We start from the raw sequence: 22042 nt of genomic DNA, 5'->3' as shown, positions 1-22042 counted from the left end.
CACACCCTTCTTAAGTTCCCAGTGATCATTGAATGAAACGATTCAGAAGTTTAGAAAGCTGCTTAAGAGCAAGATACGCTAGTGAGTATGGCAAAAGTATTTTACTCGTGGTTATGTATGGTCACGTATCATGGCATTCCTCGGTAGTGCTCGCAAAAAACACAAACTGGTGCTTAACGCAAAATCGCGACTGTAATTATCGTGCGATTTCGGGGTCCGCAAAGGGAAGCTGAAGAGATTCTTGAAAAAAAAGGAGTTAGAGGTGAAGTCTAGAGTATTTTTATCCCGTGAATCCAAATATCACGTTCGCTTTCCCCAAGGATGTAACTAAACACGAGAAAACGCGAAAAACCTCCGACCAGTTGTTACGTCATACCCAGATCGTTTGGCTGCCAAGCATGCGTTGCTATGTGGGCTGCACGTGCAAGCTCGCCAGGTATATTCCCCCACACTGACACCAGTCGTGATGTCTTTTCTTGACTTTTTTTTTTTTAATTGGGAGAGTGCGCGTGCATAGCTTTGGTAGGTGCCGAAGATGCGCGAGAGCGGAGATTCCGACAACTCCTTTTACGACGTCACACTCCAGGAAGGGGGGCTTCAGCTGTACTTAGAAAATGATTTTCTGCAGCCTTCGTGCACCAAACTGCAAAATAATCTCGATATTCTTGATCCCCGAAGGAAAACGATTGAAGTGTTTTTTCTAAAATTTGTGCACTTCTACGTTTTAAGAGAACCTACCGCAACGGAAGTCACGACCCCAAGTATCGTCCCGTTTAAAAGTCTGGTATTGTAGTGCGTTGTGTAAAGATCCTTGCGTTTCGGGGCAGTGAGGACAAACAAAACAGCGGCGGGTGTGAAGACAAATGTGCGTGCAGGGTTCAAGTCTCGGGCTAGGGAACATTTTACTCGGATGGCTAGAATGGAGGGAGTTGAGGCGCCCTTAGAAAGCTCCGGAGCTACTCCCGAGTAACTCCGGAGCTTCCTCGTGGAGAAATAAGGAATAGAAGCAGTTTGGGAACCTTCCAACTAGACAATGGCCAGAAACAATTTCCCTCCCTAGGCGGGTCCCTTCGATTGTGTGCTTTGGCCGCTAAATAAGCTCTGTTTCAGAGCAACGACGTTTGAACCATTGTCTTATGTCGCGGAAATGCTCCTCCGCATCCTCCAAAAATGTTAAGACAGTCCGCAACGAAGCAAAACGACATCGCTTGAGCCTCCTGGCACATATCTAAGACTGGGGAAGTTTCATTTTCTATTCGTAACTGTCGCTAAACGCAGTCGCGCTCATCTCGAGGAATGGCGGCGCCTGCAAGGCGGTCGGGGAACAAAGAGTCGCTCCTCCGAGCCGGGCTCATTTCTCTTTGCAGAGAAGTACCCGTGCGGGGACCCGGACAAGCCCCCCAAGTCGTACACGGTGCCCATCTCGCCCCAGGAGATGGAGTACCGCTGCGTCTCGGGCTACAAGCTGGGCGGCCCCGCCACCCGCTCCTGCCTCCCGTCCGGACGCTGGTCCGGGAGGGCCCCGGACTGCCTCGGTACGCAGCTTCGCTTACCTTCAGAGGATACTGAACGACGACAGAGACTTTATTAACCCAGACGTTCCGGGAAGAAGGAAAACCTTCTCCCAAAATAAAATCAATTTCTCTCGACATTCAAAAACTTTGTAGGGACACAACGCCCAGAACAGGGAGACCAGGAGCTTTCAACTTTTCAAACACAAAGCATGGGCCTAAGTTCATGGAGCGGACCGATTGGACTGTCACGACGATGACTTTGCGCTTTTTTCGCCGGCGTCCAATCGGCGCTCTCTGCAAACTTTCGGCTCCAACTTTGTATTTGACGAGTTTAGTGTCCCAAGTGGAGCCCTTTTCGAGAGTTAGCTCGGACATTAGTCTCGTCGGATGTCCAGCCACCTACGTAAATGAATGGGGGCGCACACTTCAACTTCAAAAGGACGCTGAGGCGAATAGTAAGTGGGGACGCCGCAAACCAGTTGGGGTTTGAATTCGGCCAGATTCCAGTTTTTCTGAACTTTCAAAAGTTTAACAGAATTAGTGAGCCTAGCTTTAAGAGAGGAAGCAGCTCAGACCAGCGTTTGCAGTTTAATGAAGAACACCTTTTGCCCGATTGGTTGCGTTGCACCGTTGCGTGGCGAGGAGGAAAGAGGCCTAGGGACGTTTTGGTCGCCTCTTTCGTATTGCAAATGCGGCCCATAAAACACCTGGTCTCGATCGAGCAGTTGGAAACAAGCTGGCACCACCCAGCTAAGGGGGTGCGCCCCATTTTAACCAACAAACTACCCTAATGTCCCCAGAGATAGCCCACCTAAAATCGAGAGCAAATAGGGTGAAAATATGGAGTGGGCAAAGTTTGAACGTGCAATCGAGAAAGAAAATAAGCTATCTTTAAGTCATATGTCCCTCCCAAGCTTGTTATAGCGGTTAGGGGCAACGAAGCAAAGATGACTGTACCTTCCTGTCGGCCTGTTCACTTATATCCCGCCTGAGCTAACCAGACGCCTTTACGGCGAGGCCGTCATTGATTTGAACACTGCGATTGCTAGAAGTGGGCTTTTTTTCTGCGCTTAAAGAATAGCGATTGGAGCCAAGAATAGGGGAGGGCTTTCTTCCGGGGGTGGGGCATCTCCCGGGATATTACGGTGAATAATTGAGAACTTATTGTTTGATTTCATAGCAGAGAAACTTTCCTAATTGTATTTTTTTTAATCTTAAAATTAGCGATATTAAAAATAATCTTTGCCTAAAATTTGAAGTTTTTGTGTTCAAGTTGGGCAACAGCCGCTAACATCCATCCATGTGCCAAAAGTTTGAAGGCTCGCAGAACTAGTTGAAGCTCGAGGTTTGACGCCAAACGTCGGGTTTGGAAAAGGTTTGCAACGTCCCTAGTAAGAAATTCTCAGTTGACGACGGATATTAAACGCGATAACATTTTAAGGGCGGCCAAACCGTGACATTGCATGCGTACGTCGTGGCCCAATAGCCGAATTTAACTTTGAAAGTAATAGGAGAGCATAATGGTTGAACATATTGAAAGGTTTCTGAACGCAAGTATGAACAAAGGACAAAGAAGAAGAAACATGACAGACACGGACTAGTTCGACTCGCAACAACTTAACTTCGGCGACGTCTTCCCAAGTCGTCTTCCCCGAGGGCTAGACCGCCGCCCTCTCTCCGACATCTTCCTCCAGTTCCGCCTCCAGGAATCCGTCATCTTCGTCCGTCAAGCGCAGCAATTTTTTACTTACGTTGTCATCGCCACTTCTCTTAATGAGAAAGGCTTCAATTACCTCTCGGTTCAGCCTTTCACTGTTTCTTCTGGCTGCTACCGTGCATTCAAAGATTGGCCGACACGCACTTTTAAGGGAGGCTCCCCGGTGATCGTTAGTGTGTATTTACGTGCTTTCAGGTGTTCGTTTAAGCAGCGTCCTGTTTGTGCTTTGTACGTTTTTTCGCATGAAAGTGGGATGGAACATACTGCGTTATCCTCACACTTCACAAATTTCGTTTTGCGGTTTCACTGGCATTGTTTATCTAGACTTTGTCTTCCATTCACCTTTGGAACTCGCCTTGAAACACCTATCCAACGCAGTTTAACGCCGAACGAGGCCCATTGTTGGACTGTTGGTACACGACGCTCGAGAAACTCATAAGCGCAAACAAGAACGGAACATATAAACGAGCCCTTTTCGTGTTCGTCTGTTTGCGCTTATAAGTTTCTGGAACACCATCGCAAAAAGATCTCCTATTTGTCTCAATAGTTTAGGCGGTCCTTCGCTCGTCGTCGGATACGTCGAATACACGTTAAATGCAGTCTGCCGCATTCGTAGCTTTCTCAGAAATTTATCGATCCCAGAATGTAAAACAGGCCCTGCCTTTAGGCGAGAGGTCTCTGTGGGAAAAAGGGTGGATTTTAACGTCGGGGAGGATGGCCTTGCAGAGCTAGCGTGCCCGTCCCTGGGGCCCCTGGAGAACGGCCGGGTGGCGGTGCGGGGAGCCAGCAACGGCCGCACGGTGCAGGGGAGCCAGCTGGTGTACACCTGCGACCCCGGCTACTCCCTGGACGGGAACGACACCCGCACCTGCCAGGAGGATGCCCGCTGGGGAGGGCAACAGCCCCGCTGCCAGCGTATGTCCCAAAAAACACTCTCCTCAGACTTGAGCCGCTCAAGCGTCATTGAGCCAGACTTTTCTCGAGCGGTAGGGAGTCGAAAACCCAGCCGAGACGACTCTTTAAAGGACACAAGTCGTACGCATGGGCCATGAGCTGTATACAAACTATATGTGGACCAGGAACCACGGAGGAGCCCGTACATGAGACGAGTCATTCGTAGACTATAAGCCTCACACGAGTCGTATATGAGTTACCAGCCATATACTAACAGAGAGCCATAGACGGGCTTGCGTGTGCTACGAGTCGTATGTGGACTATAAGCCAGGTATGAGTCATACTTGGGCTGTGATACATCGCAGAGGCTGCATGGGGTGTGAGGTTGAGCGGTACTCAAACTGCGGGTCATTTATGCGGACTGCGAGCCACACATGTTCTACGAGCCCACATGGCCTACGAGCCGTGCACAATGGGCCGTACACCGCGATATTTCTGAGGGTATCGGGCGATGGTGCCGAGTCAATGGCCATAACGGGGTCCCCCTTGCAGCCGTGACGTGCGAGATGCCCACGTTTGAGATGGAGGGAGGGTCGTACCGCCTGCTCAACGTGTCCACCAGCTACGGAGACCTGGCCGAGCTCAACTGCCACCTGGGCTACGAGAGGCAGGGCTCCCGGCACACCGTCGTCTGCCAGCAGGACGGCACCTGGAGCAAGCCAGAGTCCTCCTGCACTCTCGGTCAGTCCCTGAGGACGCGTCCCCGTGTCCCAACCGCGAAAGGATCATCTGAACTGGGACTGAACTGGTCCCAACTGAGGTTCAGTGAGAACAGAATTCAACTGGTCTCAGCTGGGACTCAATATGAACCAAGGGGGCTTAACTGAGATCAGCTCAAGGCCCAACTGGGACCAGTTGAGGGGTAAGTCGGTCATAGCCATTTGTAATTGGGAGTCAACTGGTCCCACCATTTCCAGTTAGGGAACGAGTAAGAGTCGACTGGGAACAGTTATGGGATCAACGTTCATTGTACCCTCCAACACAAATAATTTAGCTCTCAGTGCAGCACGGCGTTAACGCACCGCCGAATTTATTTAACCGTTCGTATTTGCCGAGAAAAGCGGGTTGGACTGAAATGAGATTGCCTTTGCGGAAGAATGCGACATTGGGGACGCCCCGTGATAATGCCACGAAGGTTGGTTTAAACCGTTATTTCCTCGCTTGAGTGGTTTAAAAATTGTTTCCTGGAATTTATCGACAAAACTGTGTTTCAAAAAGTTTCTCACATTTAGGACGTTGCGCGACGTCGTTGCACTCGGCTGGGGAAAAGGAATGAGCCTCTAATCAGCCAATTCCGTATGAATCGAGAACTGCAAAGCTGTATCGTCGGAGATCAACTTTAGAAAGAGTTGGCTTTCGAAATCGAAATAAAACCTCAAATATTTTTCATTTTACGTATGTTTTTGCAGCTGGGACAAGCCTAACCCTAGGGGTTGCGTTACTTGAGTTTGGTTTACCAGTGCGAGAGGACATGGAACCTAAGCTTCGACGACGGTAGCACTTCTTTCTTCGACGGGTCAGAAAAATAGAATGAATAAGCGATGTAGTTTTTTCTCACTTTCAAATAATGTGCTTTGTGTTAGAATTTTGCGGCACCTAATTTATACGAGAGTGTACTCGAGCAATAACAGTAATTGTAAGCAATTACTAGTCCCAATCTCGGATTTTACCACTTACTGAACTTCATTTGAGCGCCATTAGTCGCAGTCTCGGGATGGTGTCTGTACATTTACAGCCGGAGCATGACGGCATCTGGGTTTATAGTGCGTTTCTGTTTCCGATTGGCTGACACATTTTTATGAACCCAGTTACGTCGGATGTTGTGCAACCTCTCTATAAAGCTAATTTAAGAGGCATAACATTTACTTTATGGTATTTTTACTCTCTCGGTTGCATAAACGCAAATACAACAATATCCTCAACTGCAAAAACAATCTGGTCACCTTGCAGTGTGGCTACAGCAGGTGTATTCGCGTACCGCTATATTACCATAAATTCGAGTAACTCTATTTCTGTATTAAAATTATGAACATACATGTAAGAGTCATGGTAACATTGTACACTAGTCCAGGCATTTCAGCTGCTGATTTTATGTAGTAAGAATACTGGCACACTCGCGAGTATTTCTTGCCATAAATTATCCGTCCTAGAGTAGACAGGCTTGCAGTGTAATGCCTCAGTTCCTTTTGGAAAGTTTCCTGTCGTACTCAGCTTCGCAGGTTGTAAAGCTTTTTTTCTTCGAGAAACATCTGTCTGCCCCATGCTGGTACTGTTGCAGAAAGAGGACTTTGCTTATGCACACACCAGAGAGACTCACAGCTGTTGCAGGCGTGCAGGGATCAGCTAGGCTAGAATAGAGATCAGATGGGGAAAAGCACTGGCATACAACATTTTCCCGGGGGCCACTCAGAACTTCCTCTTCGTGCAGTTGTCACCATCTTGGGACTTCGGGTATGGGGAAATACACTGTCTTGCCCTTGCCAGGCAATTGGAAGGTGTTTACAATTTTATCACATTTGTTAATCCTTTTTGTTTTGCCCTCTCTATATTTGTTTTTACTTGTTACAGGTTGTAATGTCTCGCTTTGTTTCGTCTCCCCATGCCGGATATGTGAACTATGTGGCTGGGGACGAGAGTAAATAAGGTCGATGGGAACGCAGTTTCAGAGCCCTTCCGCTGTAACTGAACCTTTCAATGCCTGCAAAGTTGTATGTCTGTTGCAAAAGCCATTATATATATCAATGCAATTTATGGGGGGGATCGGTGGCCAAGTGGGCTAAAGCGCACACCCAGCTCGACGCACGTGGAGCGAAAGCTCACGCTGCAGAACCCAGGGATCCTGGGTTCGAGCCCCACCCCTGCCCGTTTCGATCTGGATGAGCATCGTACCGGCGTGCGGTCGTGCATCACTACTGCGTGGTGCACGTTAAAGACCCCAGGCTAGCGTCTGTATACTGCACTGGCTAAATTGCTCATCTACAGCGTGTGACTCGTCGCAACTTTAATGGCTGACCAACTACACGCTGTATAAATATCCCCACAACCCAATTATTATAATTAATGCAAAAGCATTAACTGTCTTATGGAGCGAGCCGACATCATCAGCTTTGAAGCCGCACCAAACGGTACCTAGTTTCCCCGATCTCAAAGAAGCGGAATGAAGCCGATAGATTTTGGCTTCGATCCCATTGGCTGGCGCGCCTCGTAGTTTCAAGGAGCGAGGCCCCCATTGGTTGCTGCACGGCAGTTTCAACGATTGCCACCCCATGGCGCTGCGTGTCTGCGCCATCAGCGCGCCGGTAGCACAAAGCGTTCAAGGTCAGAGCGGCGAAGAGAGTGCGCGATCTGCCGTCGACGCAAATACGCCACAGACGAAATGAGGGAGCGGAAGAATGACACACGTGCTTTCGCATTCGCAACTCGTAAGAAGTGCTCAAGTGTGTACCTCGAACCTTTTTTTTCTTTGCAGGGCAAGTGAAGCAAAAACTCAAGGAGCATTCGTCGAGCGATGCCTCCGACGCAAGCTCGACTTTAACCGGTAATTTCGTACCTCATATACCAGTCGCAAATAACGCTAATCATCTTATCGTGCACTTATCATTATGCCATCTACACATCCATTTCCCCGCAGAATCTACGAAGAATGATGGTCTAGAAAGTTTGTTCCCGACGTAATCTACACTGTATGATATGCATTCGGAATGCTGCGCACACTGTTGCTGCACATCCGCGTGAGAAGGTTCTTTCGGCATCGTCCCTCGCTAGGCTTTCTCAGTGCCACGTACCCTAACCACACGTTCTGCAGACAAATCTCCTATGTTCCATGGACAGCCAAAGTAAGTGCGCATTGTCCGGGAAGGAGTCGCTGTTGCCAACTCGAGTGAAAGCTGTCTGACTTTCTCTACTTGTCGTTTGAGGTACAAATACATGCGGTGACGAATGAGTAGCTACATGTTTTGTTTACATAATGCCGCATTGGTGGTTCGGTGCTGCCACAGCCCTGCACAGCTGAAATATGAAGGGGTATACATACAGCTTCCTAGTCACGACTACTACTAATGTCATAGCGCCTGGGGGAAAAGTAAGTTGTGAGATGAAGTCTCACTGGAGTCACTGACATGGTTAAACATTACCCAGAAAATTCATGTTTTTTTAAACATTATTTAGTATATATGAATATCTTCCGATATTAATATTAATTGTGAGTATCCCAGTACTAGAATTATGCGAATAATCAAATTTTAGAATGGTAGTTCCAAATAATACAATATTCGCTTTGAGATGAACTGCGATATTAGTATTTTTCAAAGTGTCAATCGCGGTGGTTTAGTCCCGTTGAGTGCGCTTCTTACCGAGCACCGGTGCGCTGCGAAGAAGCAATAATCGCGGAGCTCCCTTCCGAGGCTATTGCTTCTCCGCAGTGCACCGGTGCTCGCTAAGAAGCGCACTCAACGGGACTAACCCACCGCGATCGACACTTTGAAAAATACTAATATCGCAGTCCCGTGTCTAGGAGGAGAGCACTTTGAAAACAGGATGGTGCCCACGCTTGCCTAGTGTATTTAAACAGAAACAAAAGCTTTGTGAATGTTGGTAGCTACATTACGGTGAAAATTTCGAAAATTAAACTATTCTGCGATACTATATGCTAGGCAGAGATGTCCCTAGAACCTGCGTTCATCATTCACGGTGCTCTCGTTTTTCCTTTCTCAAATTCGAGATTTAAGATATTTCTGTATTGCGAGATGGCTACATTAAGTGTAGCTCAGCATCTCTACAGGTTTAATTTCACATCAAATCTGTCATTTGCTTGCCGCTCCCATGTAGGCTTTCTAAGGCCACAGTTCATTAATATAGGTAGTTAGATTAACATTAGCTTACACACGGAGAAGTGAAAACTTGGGAACAAACTTCACGAATTCAGCTGGATTTTCGTTTAGGTATAGTGGAACAGTAGTGAAAAGCTTGAAGAAACTATTTGATATTTGACTCAAAAATATTTGGCCAAAACCACTATTTGCTTTGAACTCATAATGCACTATGTGCACAAGCCTATCAAATACCCATTCCAGCATTTCCAGCACTTGCAGCTTGCTTCTCTACATACCCAGGCAGCAAGCCCCGCGGGAAGGTACTGCAAGGGTCCACAAACAGTGTGCAAATCTCGCAACTGCTTTGCACATGGGGTAGACACCCGTTCCCCCATGGTTTACTTTGTCCCAAGGATAAACCCAGGGGGCGCTGCTTTTCAGGTATGGTGGCTGCCGTGATTGCTATCGCCTTCTTGTTTCTGCTGTCCATGTGCGTGCTGCTGCTTCTCAAGAGGTATGTGCAGCTCAGAGCAACCTTTTTGCAAGTTCCACGCAGGAACCAAAGTCTCAGGATCTAGTGCAGTACTCAAACGTGCCTAAAACAAAATCCGTGAATTTCGAAGTTTGCAGAGAGAACTCGAGAAGCTTAGGAACCTCTCGAAAACCTCGAAAGCAAACATGCCCACTGATTCAACTTGAACGCCATATTTGACACTGAGCCACGGTCCTTAGATGGACTACTTACTGGTCTGGAAACTTTGGCAGCTTCCTCCCTAATACACCTAAAAGTAAAACAAAAAAGAAAAAAATAATTAACTTATAAAAGAATTTTTTTATTTGATTATTTGTAGCACTTTTAATGTGGCGTTTCAATTATTCTGAACTAACACAACCCCTTGGTATCGAGTGTAGATGGCGTTTTCAATCTTCCATCTTTTCGATGGATCTGTAGGATTTTATGAAAGAGCAGATGCCTTCTCGACGACGGCTCCTCCAAGCCCACGTCTTTTCGTTAGGTTCTCTGAGCAATCCGACTAATTGATTTTTCCTTAAACACAAATTAAAGCACCGGAGGTGCTTTAATTTGTGTTTAAGGAGAACATTCTCCTACTGTGGCAAAGAACAGCCCAGCCCAGGAGGACCGTGACCCCATTCTGGCTGCAGCACTACGTTGTGATAGTGTTGTTTGCTATAAAAATTGACATTTCGCGAGCCACGATTGCAAGCAGTTCCGCCGCGCCCGCTGAGGAGGAGAATCGGGGCACCCTCACTAGAACGCTTCCCGTTTCCGCCGCGGGAGGGCGAGCAATCAGCTGGAGGCGCGAAAAGTGGAAAGGTCGGCAGTCGGTGCCTTTCTCGCCGAGCGTGGAGCCCTCAAACTTTTCGTTCCAGGCGGAAGTATTTCTCCGGCCCCAAGAACCATCCCCCTAAAGCGGCCGTGAGCGCCACCAACGGGGGCACGGACGTCTCGTACACGGAGAGCAGCGGCACCATCTACCAGAACGAGGACTTCTACACGGAGATCCCACTGAAGCCGCCCCAGCACGACGACCATACCGTCAACAACAACCACATCCACAACGGCCACCAGCAGCCTCGTCTCCTTTACGAGCCGGACGTCCCGGCGTCCACCGCAGATCGGCGAAAGAGCTCCACGCCCAGCCGCAAGAGCTCGGCGTCGTCCAGGGAAAACATCTACGAAGAGATCGCCCTGGCCGCGTCGCGCAGTCGCAAGCCGTCTTCCGGCGGGAGGAAGTCCGACGGGGCGGCCATGGCGGCGCCGCCGGTGCAAGAGCGGCGGGAGGTGCACGGTCCGGACGACTCGCCGGCGCTCTATGCCAAGGTGGACTTTGATCAGAAGCGGAAATCGCGCATGATCAAGGGGTAATTTTACTCGTTTGTCCATGCTCTGGCTCCTAGCTTTTGGCTCGGGTAATTAGGACGTAGATTTTGCCCCATTTCTTTCTATTGGCAGACGTTTGTCGGTTTGTGTTGCAAAATTCTGCATATTTCGGCGATTTGTTCTGCACGGATGCTAAAAACAGGAATTGTTGGTGGAAAAGAACTAAAAAAAATCCTATACTTTAAATTTATTATAAAACTTCCCGCTAATCATGATGACACTACTTGAAAAATATGCCAGGGTCTGAACGCGGCCAGGGTCTGAACGCGGGCCAAGGTCTAAGCACTCTTTATAGGGGGATGCAACGATTTCTGGACTTGGGTCAAAAATTTGTGGAACTTGCCCTCTGACACTTGTCAAGTAAATAACAGAAAACCGATTTCGCCTGCATGTCCTAGTGTGAAAACAAAAGATAAATATTGGCATTTCTGGCAGCCCTCGACTCGCTCCCAGTCTTCAGGGTCACACCTGGTCCCCTTCCTAGTGACGTAATTCGGGGTGCCGTGTAGCTTTTGGTGTGCTCTCTCCGAGGACGCTTCCTCTCCCTGTCTCTGCCGAGATTAGCGGGCGTTCTGCTGCAGCTGAGAGCCGAGCGAGTCCACGTAAAATTCTCGCCGTAGTTCCTTCGGCTGCCACTCGCGGCTGCAGGGGAGTGGGAAAAGCGAGGCTTTTGCTTGGCGATTATGCAGCCGAACATTTTCTAATGAAGGAGATGTTTTCTCTATCCTCCAAGACACTATAAACTTGATAATGACGAGATGCTAATTCTTTTAATCTTAAAATCGTTGCACCTCCCCCCCTTTAACACGGTCATTCGGAGCTTGTCGGTCGTTCGTATCCCGCTACCCTTCTGCTCTGTGCGATAAAAAAAAAAATTGTTTCTGAGCAAAGTTTTTTTATCTCCATCTCCTCCTTTAATATGCCATGCGACTCAGTGTATGAATATAAAAACAAACGAGGCGTTTTTACGAGGAAGGCGAGTTGCTCTTGCTTCTTTCACGAGATTCAGTCGACAACTTTTGCTAGTGTAGTTTTGAACGCTGTCGTTCAGCCCCGACCTGAACAGAACATGACGACACTAAACAAGATGGCACAAAAATCGTGCAATAAGTAGAAGACACAAAGACAGCACTGTGTTTCTGTCTTGCACACAAACATTGCCAAAAGAAGAGACGGTACTTTGCCTAAAACTAGCTATTATAACTCCACCTGTAATGCGTACTAGGAGGCAAGATTGTTACAGCGTACAAATTAACTTTGCTGTACAGTTTCCAACAATGTAAAAGACCGATCAACCTAGATGTTCATAGGGCAGTACCGGGCAAACTTTGGTCCCAGACATTTTATTTTTAAAGAAAGCATAGAATGAATGTTCATTTCCTCACCCAGAGCAACAGAGGCCCGGTAAAAGCGAATCCTGCGCAGTTGCCCAAAACAGTACCGTCGAGTCGGTCTTTCGTATTGTCCGGAGCCGTACCTTGAACCGACGACGACGCCTGCTCATTCAAACATAGCAGCACGCACGCCGAATGTTGTCCATCTTATCTAGTTAATGGTAGGCACGTGCAAATAGTGGTTTAAATCGAATAGTGCAACATCGTTCGTAGCCTTCAGGGGTGCAAGGAAAGAGACGACGTACCGCCTCACCTTAGCGTCGAAGCTGGGCACGTCACTGTGCCATTCAATTCTAAGCAAAATTTGCGCATCCCTACTTACCTCGTGGGTTTGTTTCTATACACCTGCGACGTCTTGTTTGTGCATGCATGTAGTTCCTGCCATAGTCGTTGCCCTCTTTCCAATAGGCGTGCATCTCGTCTCCCCACCGACATCCGATCTCTAAAAATTTACAAACTTGGATAGAAAAGAGGGAAATTGTTTCTAAGCTACGTCCTTCCATTTTTTTCCCCCAGCGGCGAGGACAGCGTGCAGAAGGGTCCGCCAGAGGCTGGTGTCAAGTTGAGAGACCTTCCCCCGATTCCTCCGCCCGAAGAAGAAGGCAGGGACGCGGTTGCCATGTCCCTGGACGGTGCGGTCACACCAATGGCGTCCCTCGCGCCGCACGTCGTCGAAGGCGGCAACGTCTACGTCGGACATCCGTTGGCGACAGACGGAGAGGATGCGGTGATGGTCGACAACCAACTCTACGTCGGGTCGTGACACGGTGCCCCCGCTCCCAACTGAGTGCACCGTGCTCCGTCGCGGCAACGAAACATTGTCCAAGCACCGAGTCGCCGCAAAACCCCGGTGAAGAACTGACGAAACAGTGTGCTCGAGATTCGAGTGTTCCGAAATGTCCAAACTATCAAAATGCCCTTTCTGTGGACTGAAGCGGAGGGCAAAAGTGAACCTTGCGGACAGCTTACGTCTTGGGTATTTATGTGACGTACGAGGTGTCGGCACCTAAATGCTCGCCAAATAAGAGGCGAGTTGGACCGTACGAAATCGATGCGAAAGCTATATCGCTGCCGCGAAGTCGACGGTCCGAGCACTGTCGAACAAAGGACACTCAAGAGCCACTTGCGCATTTTTGGTGTCTGAGCTGGCTACCGAAGTTGGCAAAAACATTGTTACGTTTTGAGGAACCTACCCACGCAAATGATGCCGCGTTGCCGTTCGTGTCATGATTGAAAGGTTGATTTCAGCTTTCAAACGTGCCTATCCGCAACTGCGGAACAATTTTCCTTTTTTCCAAGTCTTCGCAGACATTCTCCGACAACAAAAATGGCAGCGGCGACTCGGAAGGGCGGCGTTAATCTTTGGTATGTGCCAGCGCCGCAAAATGGCCACACTAAATGTAGCGGCGAATATTGGGAAGTCATTCTCGGTGCGTGTTCAAACAGATTTTTGTAAAGTCGACAACTTGCCCGAGTCGGTGTCACCTATGGGAGAAGAATGCGGGAAAAGATTTGGTGCCCGTGAAACTTGTCTGTCAGCTAGGAGCCAGAATACGACCAGATGACCAAGAATTGCAGAGTCCAGTATTGTGGCTTGTATTGGAGACTTGACAGGCATTCAATGACTCGGCCGTTTCCGAACCAACTGCGAGAGAACTATTTGGGCACGTGCCCCGGAAAGAGCTTTTATTCATTCCGTGGTGCAACCGTAGTTACGTTGGTCTCGGAGTGTGCAACCTGTGCCAATGATGCAAGCTTGCGTAAAGATGAAAATGCGAGCATGAAAAGAAGGCTACAGGGTGGTTAGTTTTGTCCCAACGTCGGTATATAATCTAGTAGGAATCAACTTGTCTCGTTGTGTGCACTACCATTTTACCCGGAGAAAACTTAAGGACAAAATACGCATTAAAATTACGGCACGCACAGTTATGCGACTCAAGAATCGCACGTGCAAATCTGCATTTTCTTACAGCCAAATGTTCCGTTCAGACTGGCAACTGAGAATGTGCGCGAGACACCTAGCTGGGCTTGGCGACCAGCCATCCGAATAAATCTACAACGCGTCGCAACAAACTGCCCCAAAGCACTGCCAACTTGAGCTACGGAAACAACTGCCGAGTAGCGTTCTAAACTTTTGCCCCATCACAGTGTGGCTTTCTGATGCGAGAGGCCAGGGATCCTAGCCGTTCATTGAGCACGCAGAAAGCAATCTATCATGAGGGTTCTCAGTTCTGGGGCTCATGTTTTACAATCGCGGAAGCTAAAAGCACGGACTTATTTTTCAAACCGGGGCAAAGATAACGTCTTTGGGGCGGGTTCTGCTCCGAGTAAACGAAAGACCGTTATTGTATGCGGAGAAAATTTACACTAACAGAAATTTCTATTTCCCGCGTAAGACAATTTCGGCTCGTTATTCTTGGCCAGAATTGGGCGGCACTTATTAAAATTGTCTATGCATTCGCGCAGTTCCTTTCTATGTCTCGAAATAGCGAAACAACTCCACCAACCAATGGCGCTGCTCTCGGCATGGCGCAAGCTCAGACGCTTCGTTTCACCCGAATCTTCTCTGCACGTCCAGTGCCCAGACCTGGTGCGGGCAAGCGCTCCCTCGTTGTCCAAACAGTGTGGTGGTCTATAGTCGGGTTAACGCGCAATACGAAGCCTGTCCATTTTAATTTCAAGATATGTAACGTGACCTCGGCTTCAGTCTGTTTAGTCTGCAGTAATATTGCGACGTGGAACCACAAATGTCATCCTCGCCGGACGACCCTGGTCATTGCTGGCATCTTCGTCCGAGAATGGTGCTTCACACTAGGTGACGAAACGAGGACGGGACGTGGCCAAACACGAGTCGAAAGTGTTTCGGCGGAGTGCCGACAAAATGAAGATGCCTCATGTCTAATGTCTAAAGGTCGACAGAGAATCCTCGTGTGCAACTAGATGAGCGCACCAGGAAGCTAGTCCGTACGTACCGGGGAGTATGATGCAGAAAGATTTTGTTAGTCAGCTGTTTGCATTTCACGTTCCGTGTCTAGACTGCAAATGTCGTGGTGTTTCCAAAGACCGAGCATATTTTGTCTCTTAGAAATGAACGGCGTGTATGGTATACGGTGTACATAGATATACAGTCACGTTGCGAAGCTCGTATTTATTTGTACAGCTTTCACCCTATTCCGGTGCAGTTGGACGGTGTTGTGAGTCTAAGAATAAATATGTTTTCTACGAGAGATGCGTCACTGGTGGACTATTTCAGAAATGTTTGCATGTCCCGATACGAGAGTGCAAGGAAAGCCAAAGGCTGCATCGAAACCCAGAAAAAAGCTGCTCTGTTATACTGCCTGCTAGAACAAACTTGTTCATAGATACATGGTGAGCCTCAGAGTCAGACCGAGTATTTTTCCACTACATGGTTCGTGCTAGGGTGCTAGAAATACTTGGGGTGCCGTAACGCCGCATCTCCACCGAAGAGCCGTAGCGGGCAAGCTCAGCACACGGTTCTCTCTCCCCTTGCCAGCGACGCCGTCCTTTCCCGAGCTCCAGCAGGCGGAAGCGTGCGCCGGGCTACAGTGCTGCGCAGCTTTTCGATTTTGTTTCTGGCCAGTTTCCGATTCCACAAGTTGCCAGCAATGGGGAGTGTGTGCTTCGTGCCACGGTGCAACGCGAGGTACAAAACGTGAGCGGAGAAGCCATCCCTTCTTGCCACTCCCAAAGAGGACCGCCTAAAGGTAAGGCGCAACGCCATCCCGCACAAAGGCCACCTGCTGCAGTTGACAGACTCGGTCTGCGAGAGACATTTTGAGTCGAGGTTTGTGGGTAATCGTCAAAAGTGGTCTACAAGGGCCACATCCTCGTAAGTGCCCCACGGAAAGCTGCTGTGGTGAAAGACGCGGTACAAACAAAGTTTCCAGGCTACCCCCACTAGCCGACGAAGGAGAAAAAAAGAACTCGCAGACCGTCGGAGCCCACCTTCCAGCAAACGGCACCGTGTCGCGGAGGAGTGCTCAGGGTGTACATAGCTTGCATCGACGTCACTTGGTCACACATAACGGGGAAAGGGCGCACAAAAGCGTAGCTCCCCCTGCCTTAATTAGGCGCTTGTGGCCACCACAAGCGCCTGTGCAAGCCATGTATAGTTACTTGGAGAATGCTATAGGGACTGTGCAAGCGGGGTCCATATCACAAGAGCGAATGACATTTTAGCGAACGGCGACATTTGAGCGAATGGTCGTTTTAGCGAATAACGGGACGCGCGTTAACCCATCCGTCGCGCTGCGCTTTACGCCGCTTCGCGGCGACAGTCTGCGGCAACTCATTACAAAAATATTAACTCACTTGGCCCACCCGAAAACGCCGCTTCGCGGCATCCGACTATTCGCTAAAGTGTCATTCGATGAAACGTGGGCGTTCGCTAAAACGTCATTCGATCAAGTGAGTGCCTCCCGTGCAAGCGATGTATAGTTACTTGAAGAATGCTATTTTTTACACATTCAGTTCGGGGTGTCTACCAAATAGTTTTTTTCAAATCCCCTGACTTTTCCAGGTTTTCCCTGACTATTTTAATTGAATTCCCTGACCCACAACTACCGACACCAAAACAATATATGATAGACACTATTCACAAAGTAAAATATTTTCTTTAAGTTAGATAAAGCAAACTTTAGAAGATGTTTAGAATACAGCATTGACCCGGGTTTACTGTTTCAGGGAGTTTGGTCCCAGCACCCGATCAGTACATCAATCTGTTCTCCGAGTTACTTTGTTCAGTGGCTCATCACAAGCAACCACCAGATATGGCACGTTAGAGAGGCTTGCTAGTAACTTGTCTTGAAAGTAGGGGGCTGTTGTGTGTTGGCAACCGAGGATATCCAGGGATGCCGGTGAACTGGTGCACGCGCGGATTGCCCGATGCACCAGGAACGACCCAACCTAGTCCAGAGTTCGACATTGGACGGGGGTTGGATGGCCTCAAGGCAGGCTGCCGGACGAGTTCAAGCCATTTGTTCGACGGCAGCACGAGTTGTCGGAGTATCGGGGATGCCTGCTATGGGGATGTAGAGTCATCATTCCAGAGCAAGCAAGAGACCAGGTTTTGGAGCTGGTGCATACCACGCATCCCGGGATCGTCCGCATGAAGGCGCTTGCCAGAAGCACAGTCTGGTGGCCGGGTATCGACCAAGATATCGAAAGGAAGGTCCGAACCTGCCTGCCCTGCCAGGAGACAAGGCCGCAACCTGCACGTGCAAGACTGCATCCGTGGGAATTTGCCAGAAACCCATGGTCCCGAATCCACATCGATTTTGCAGGACCCTTCCAAGGAAAGGTTTTTCTTCTGGTGGTGGATGCGCATTCGAAACGGCTGGAAGTCATCCAGATAGCATCCATGTCGTCAGCAGCAGTGTGTCAAAGGCTGCGAGTGCTGTTCGCAACACACGGTGTTCCCGACACTATAGTCTCGGACAATGGGACAGCGTTCGTCTCACAAGAATTTGAAGAATTGTTGCAGAGAAACCAGATCCGGCACGTTAAGGTGGCGCCATATCATCCATCGTCAAATGGCCAAGTGGAGCGCATGGTCCAAGAAACTAAACAAGTCCTCAGGCGCATGGAAGGAGGCGACATGGCCACCAAGTTGGCCCGATTTCTTTTGAGTCAGCATATTCTCCCGCACTCAACGACCGGAAAGAGTCCGGCGGAATTGTTGATGGGTCGGAGACTCCGTACTGCACTGGACCGGCTTCACCCAGACCTACAAGCAGAGATGGTGGACAAGCAAGAGGAACAAGCGCTGCGGGGAAGACAAGGTGCACGCGAATTCGAGCCGCGAGAACCAGTCTTCATCCGCAATTATTTAGCAGGCCCCAAGTGGCTACCCGGTATCATCACTGAGATCACCGGTCCGGTGTCTTACAAGGTTTGCACCATCGACGGTCGTTTCTGGAAGCGGCACGTGGACCGAATCCGGAGACGGGAGTGGAGCACATACCTGGACGAGGAGGAGCCTACGACAGAGCTGTCACCTCAGCAGCTCTCCTTACCAAGCGAGCCATTGCTTAGGAATGAATCGGTGGAAGAGTGCCCACCATCTACGAGTCAAGCGGACTTCCCCGAGGAGTCAACCCCAGTGGCAACACCTCCAGCTTCCCCACAACGTTCACCTGCTTCACCCCATGAACCGAGGCACCAAACAGTGTTGCCAACTTCAGCGCCTGCGCAAGAACAGTCAAATCGTCCCCAGCGACAACGGCGACGTCCCGACTACCTAAAGGACTATGTGACCTAGGGGGGAGGGATGTTGTGTGTTGGCAACCGAGGATATCCAGGGATGCCGGTGAACTGGTGCACGCGCGCAGGCACGAGACGTTCGACTGCTCTGGCCCCAACCCGGTCGGTTGTGCCCGCTGTATGCTGTAATGTATATATTATGTAAAGATTAAATACACAACAGGGGCGATACCACGACATATTGAATATCCCACTTTGTTTTTTCCAAGCTGAATTTTTCTGGCGGTCTCACGCATGGGGAACATCCACGGAAACAGCAAGGCAGACGCTGCCGCTGAACGGAAAGACCCATGAGTTGTTATAGTGTTCAAGCAGCACACCTGGCCTTTGTAACTTCCTTCTTCAATAAAAAGCCACCACCCACGTCTTCACAGAGGGGCTAAGAGCTTCCGTGGCGTTGGTTAGACGCATTGCCGGAGCCCTACAAGCTTACCACCGGACAAAAAACACCCGTTGCTGTCGCGGAAGGCAAGTCCGCATTTGTCGCAGTTTTGAAAAATACGACTGGGCTCTGGGAAACGCTTTGCAGATATTTCATAGCAGTGTGATGTTTCTTACCCTCAAGATGTGTAGCAATCGCCCTATTCCCCATGTTGCTCAGGGAGAACTTCTTGCAGCACACTGCGCAGTGAGCACTATTTGGATCATTTGGAATGGGCCGAATCCATCGCATTCGTGCATATGTCCGGGTTTGTCCAGTTGAGATTGAAGGAGCACTTTCTCGACAGCGACATAGTCACTTTCACATACCTGCACTTTAGGAAAATAACGAGGTAGAAAGCGCAACCCACAGCCACAAACGCACGTGGTAGAGCTCGTAGAGTACAGGCGTCCAGGTTGCGTTTACGGGGACGCGCGAAACATGGAAACTTGGCGCGAAAGCACCATATCTGACAAACGAATGGATCGCTAGGCGCGCGCGCCTCTCAGAGGCCCATAAGCAAAGCGCACATGAAGGCACCCTAGTGCCTGCCGCTTCTAGCGTAAGCAGGCGAGCATGGGATAAATTCCCTGACTCGGCAATCCTTTTGGAAATTTCCCTGACAATTCCCTGACTTTTCCAGGTGTCTTAAAATTCCCTGACAATCCCCGGTTTTCCCGGTCGGTAGACACCCTGCAGTTTTACTTTTCCTGCAAGAGCAAGAGTGGCACACCGTTACTTTCTTTTGGTCAAATTTCGCTTGTCCCTAAAATAGTCTTTTGTTCAATAAACAAAATCCATAGATCAAACTATATCCTCATTGCACTTGTGCACTGGAACTAACATTCAATCAGTCCTGTCAGCAGGTCAACTTCATTTGAGAGCTTTTGTAGACTTTTAGGCTTAAAGGGACACTGATGAGGTATTTAAGCGCGAAACACATGTACAACGAAACCGTCCGATCCGACGTCCGATCAGGCAATACGACGGTTGGAGGCGAGGGTTTTCAACGCTCTCCGGAGCTACGAAAACCCTCGCCCCCGAAGGTCATTCCAGCAGTTTGCACGTCAGAACGGACGGTTTCGTCGTACATGTGTTTCGCGCTTTATGCTTGCTAAGATTTTTATTCGTACACGACATGCGAGAGCACAACTACCCAGAACAAAATTTGGGGCTCGAAATTCGTTTTCTTTCCGCCCGAAAACCGCCGATCGAGAACTGGCTGGTTTGAGTCGCGCTCACTCTCTTTTCCGTGGTCACAAGCTGTTTTCTATGGTTTAGGCACAACCACCAAATATAATCAAAGTCGTGGGTCATCGAAGGCTCACACTTAAAATTATACCTATTCTTTGGGGCTTCTAATACACTGAATGTTGATTTAAAAAAAAAAAAAAAAAGAAGTTGTACAGCCACGTGACTTTCGGCAACACGCTATTTCTCTAAATTTCTTCTCCCTCCCCAGTCAAGTTTCGGTTTAGGTTTCGAGAAGTTGCATTCTTTTTTTATTTTCTTAAAAATATATGCAACGCTTAGCAAAATATTGATTGGGTAGTCTTCCGACACCAAAATAAATCACCTAACATAAAATAAAAAATAAATTTTGGGGGTGTCAGTATCCTTTTGATGACGCGATACAAAAGTAGCACTCCACCCAAAGTAACTTTCAAACATTGTTGCATCAGCGTGGTTCATGAACATATACTATCACTGTACCTTAAAAATATGCCAATAATGCATATATTTTTTTAAATTTAAAGTGGATTTGTTTGTGCGAGGGGAGTATTTTGCCTATAGCCGGCGACAAGTCAAGAACGAAGTGGACGCTCCTCCCACCTCCTTTCCATTTTAGTAGAGTGAACGGTGGAGAGGAGGCAACCTCCTCTCCAGCGTTTGCTCTCCTCAAGTGGAAAGAGGTGGGAGGTGCTTCCACTTCGTTCTTGACCTGTCACCGGCTATAGAGTGGAATCGGGGTGTACTTAATAAGCAAATAGCAGACCACTGCCACAACAGGACTTGGGCGTCCCATCTCTCGCGACCGATTCAGAGCCCTTTGTAGGCCAACAGTGCGCTTGAGTCCGAGGGCCTGCTCGGCACAACGTATTCCACAGCCCAGTGCACGACCTCAGCCGCCCGGCGCCTACGGTCGCTTTCCAAAGAAAAAAAGCGTGTGCCCTATGCAAAAACACTGAAAATGACGCAGGCCGAGAGTCCTCCTTTGGAACGGTTAATTTCCTCGTATGACATTGGGAATAACCACAGCCGCTTCAAAGTGCCACTGTCACATTCAGTTTAGCATGTGCAAAGCTTGGCTACAGTCACCGAATGGTTCACACAGCAGACAGACCTCCTTGGCCTCAACTGTGGCACCACGCAGGCTGTGGCGCTTGAACTGTATAGACTGCGTCCTTCGTGTTGGTGGTGATGGCCTCGAGACTATATAAGGGGGTGGACTAAATAAACAAGTTAGCCGAGTTTGAGACATTGTCCCGTCTATTTTCTGTCTCTTCTACATTTTGATGTTTCTTCTCTACCCGTCTCAGGTTCATTCCACGTGGTTAATATTCCCCCGCTCGCCTGCACCCTCGCCATATTTTCCCAAAGGCAGGCAGTTGATGTACCCAGCATTCACTTTCCATTCCACTGTCAGCTTAGAAGTGAATGGAGTAGTGGTGCAATTCAAGAGGGATGCCAAAAAGGCTCGTATGCAAAATTTCTCCTCTGTATATGTTAAAGGGACGGCTGTCACCAACGGTGTATTTGGAAAGGTACACAATGGACCAATCCCAGTACCTGAAGATATTGATGGTGGAGCAGATTACGGAAAAACATTTTGGCTCTTATTGTGGCAGCTACTAACTGACTAGAAAACAAGTGCGTTTTGTAATGTATTCCAGATGTATGGGCCGATTACAGGAATCTCATGCCATAGAACGAGCTGGTTAAAATTGGCGCCTCCTCATAAAAAGTTCAAACTTTCACCGAACGTGCACTCAGGTGGTCAGTTTTACCTCGTAAAATTTTGAGGCATAGTTCCTGTAAAACATGA

At 48.8% G+C, this 22042-nt stretch overlaps 1 protein-coding gene across 1 annotated transcript in view; it reads left to right on the top strand.

The window, feature by feature from the left end:
• Window positions 1-15520, top strand: part of LOC8053248 (CUB and sushi domain-containing protein 1) — a 168662-nt gene extending 153142 nt beyond the window's left edge. The window contains exons 6-12 of the mRNA XM_042286846.1: window positions 1368-1535; window positions 3958-4146; window positions 4678-4866; window positions 7655-7723; window positions 9438-9510; window positions 10389-10880; window positions 12810-15520. Of these exons, the coding sequence (XP_042142780.1) occupies window positions 1368-1535; window positions 3958-4146; window positions 4678-4866; window positions 7655-7723; window positions 9438-9510; window positions 10389-10880; window positions 12810-13056 (1427 nt within the window). The 3' untranslated portion in view covers window positions 13057-15520. The remainder of the gene's footprint in view (window positions 1-1367; window positions 1536-3957; window positions 4147-4677; window positions 4867-7654; window positions 7724-9437; window positions 9511-10388; window positions 10881-12809) is intronic.
• The last annotated feature ends 6522 nt before the right edge of the window (window positions 15521-22042 follow it).

Source organism: Ixodes scapularis, unplaced genomic scaffold, assembly GCF_016920785.2.
Source record: "Ixodes scapularis isolate PalLabHiFi unplaced genomic scaffold, ASM1692078v2 PGA_scaffold8__174_contigs__length_109621045, whole genome shotgun sequence".
NCBI lineage: Eukaryota > Metazoa > Arthropoda > Arachnida > Ixodida > Ixodidae > Ixodes > Ixodes scapularis.
The sequence above is the reverse complement of the archived record's forward strand: the minus strand, read 5'-3'. Positions and strand labels throughout refer to the sequence as shown.